Source organism: Plasmodium reichenowi, chromosome 9, assembly GCF_001601855.1.
Source record: "Plasmodium reichenowi strain SY57 chromosome 9, whole genome shotgun sequence".
Classification (NCBI taxonomy): domain Eukaryota; phylum Apicomplexa; class Aconoidasida; order Haemosporida; family Plasmodiidae; genus Plasmodium; species Plasmodium reichenowi.
The window spans coordinates 939,492-941,999 of record NC_033654.1 but is presented as its reverse complement, the minus strand read 5'-3'; the positions used below and the strand labels follow the sequence as shown (position 1 = coordinate 941,999).

Below are 2,508 nucleotides of genomic sequence, written 5' to 3'. Positions count from 1 at the left end.
AAAAATTTTTAAAAAAAAATATTTGAAATTAAATTTTAAAAAAAAAAAAAACCAATAAAAAAAATAAAAAAAAATAAAAAAAAAAAAAAAAAAAAAAAAAAAAAAAAAAAAAAAAAAAAAAAAAAAACATATATATGTATATATATAAACCCGAATTTGTATGTATATACGGTTCGTCAAAAAAATAAAATAAAATAAAATAAAATAAAATAAAATAAAATAAAATAAAACAAAATATATATATATATATATAATAATTCAATGTTGTAAAAAATGCATACCTTAGACAATATATAATATATATATGTAAAAATTATTAACTTATTTAATGTTCACTAGTAAAAATAATGGTAAAAAAAAAAAAAAGAAAAAGAAAACACATATACATATGCATATACATATGCATATACATATACATATACATATATATTATAATATCTCGTTAAAGTAAACCTTGCCTCTTCAAATCATCATATGCCTTTATGTTCATAACATTTCCCTTGGAATCCTCACACTCCACTTCTTGATCTGGCTTGAATATATTCATTTGTGTTTCTTTTTTTAATTTTTCATATAAATTTAATGCATCTTCAATTTTTGTAATTTCTTTAAAGTGTAATGTATTAGGTATTTTTAAGCATTTCATACCAAAAGAATGTCTCCATTCGTAAAAATGTTTTTCGAACGTGGCTCTTCCAAAATAAGAATAATTTCCACATATCTCACATTTATATTCTTTTGATAACCCATGTAATTTATATAACCAATATGGTATTGGTTTATTATCAAAACCTAATGGTAAGTTCAAAGGATTGTAAATTGGCTTGTTGTCATCATTATCATCTTCATTTTCTTCATCTAAATCTTTTTGGTGATCTTCATTATTTGATATATTAGACATATCTGAAGAATCATCATCTGAAATTGATATAGATAAATTATTGTTTTGCAAATCCTGTAAAAGAATATTTTGATTATTTAATTCATTGTTGTTATGATCCATTAAACTTAATAAATGATATTCTTTTTTTCTTTTCTTTTCATCTTGTTGTTGTTCTTCTTTATATATTTTTTTCTGAATTTCATCAATTGTATATGCTTGTTTTCTTTGTATATTTTGAATTGTTCGTTGTATTATTTTATTTAATATATTGGCATATAATTGTATTAAATATTCACATCGTGCTAAATTCATATCTTCCTTCTCAATATTTTTTTTTATTTCCTCTAACTGTTCCACTGTATATTTTTTATTTAAATATTTTTTTAAATCATTATCATAATTTTTACATTTTAAATAACTTTGATATGTACCTTCTGAAGCATATAATTTATTATTAATATTACAATAAAAATCTAAATCATATGTATATTTTTCCCAACCCTTAATTTCTTTATTATTAAATTTATTATAAAAATCATCTTCATATTCTTTATATGTTGTTTTACAATCTACTAATACATTAATTTTCTCAAAAAACGATATCATATAATTCAATAAATTCTCTATATAACTTTTATATTCTTCATTTCTATATTTACAATATCTTGGAATATAAATAAAGCGAGTAAAATTATGTAGGTATGTTACATAATCCATTTCTTTAAATTCGTATATATTTGCTGTGGTTACATTATTATTATTATTATTGTTATTATTATTATTGTTATTATCTCCAGCTTTTTTTCTTTTTCTGTTATGTGAGCTAGCCATTTCTTTCTTCTTAAACATACTTATACGAAATTCTTTAATTTTTTTCATATTTATAAAATCATTATAAAATTTATTTAAATCGACGTATTTGCCCTTTTTTTCTAATGGAGAAAAGGATTGTTTATATTTACTACATTTTAATGCTTCCAATTTATATAATTTAGAATTTTTTATTTCTATTTTTTTAATATTTGTCTTTTTATGATAATCTCTTATATATTTTACACGTTCATAATAATTCTTCCATATGTCATTTTTATCTTCACCCGTTTTCCCTGAAAGAAAAAGCATTTCTTCTTTTTTTAATTTATCTTCATCGTTATAATATTCTAAAAGTAGTTGAGACTTCTCTTGGATTTTCTCAACTAAATAATTTATAGCATAATCATATAAAATATTCTTCTTCTTGTTTTTTACTTTTTCATCGATCAATTCTGCAATTGCTTTTTCTATTACTTCGATTTCTTCGTGTAAGTACCTAATCTGTTCAATTAAAAATTGTGACATGGCAAAAATATAATATGCATAAATAAATAAATATATAAATATATAAATATATATATATATATAACCAAAAAATAAAAGAAAATATACTATACAAGAAATATATATATATATATATATATAAGAATTCTTTTATATATATATATATTTTTTCTTATCTAGCTATATATTTTTTTTTTTTTTTTTTTTTTTTTTTTTTTTTTTTTTTTTATTTTTTTTTTTTTTTTTTTTTTTTTTTTTTTAATAAAAAAAAAAAAAATTTTTTTTTTTTTTTATTAAAAAATAAAAAA

General features: G+C 18.7%; 1 protein-coding gene across 1 annotated transcript; it reads right to left on the bottom strand.

The window, feature by feature from the left end:
* Positions 1-442: 442 nt before the first annotated feature.
* Positions 443-2,221, bottom strand: PRSY57_0922700 (splicing factor 3A subunit 3, putative; the record flags this gene model as incomplete). The annotated part of the gene is made up of 1 exon (XM_012907466.2): positions 443-2,221. The coding sequence occupies one exon, from the start codon at positions 2,219-2,221 to the stop codon at positions 443-445; it is 1,779 nt and encodes a 592-aa protein (XP_012762920.2).
* Between the last annotated feature and the right edge of the window lie 287 nt (positions 2,222-2,508).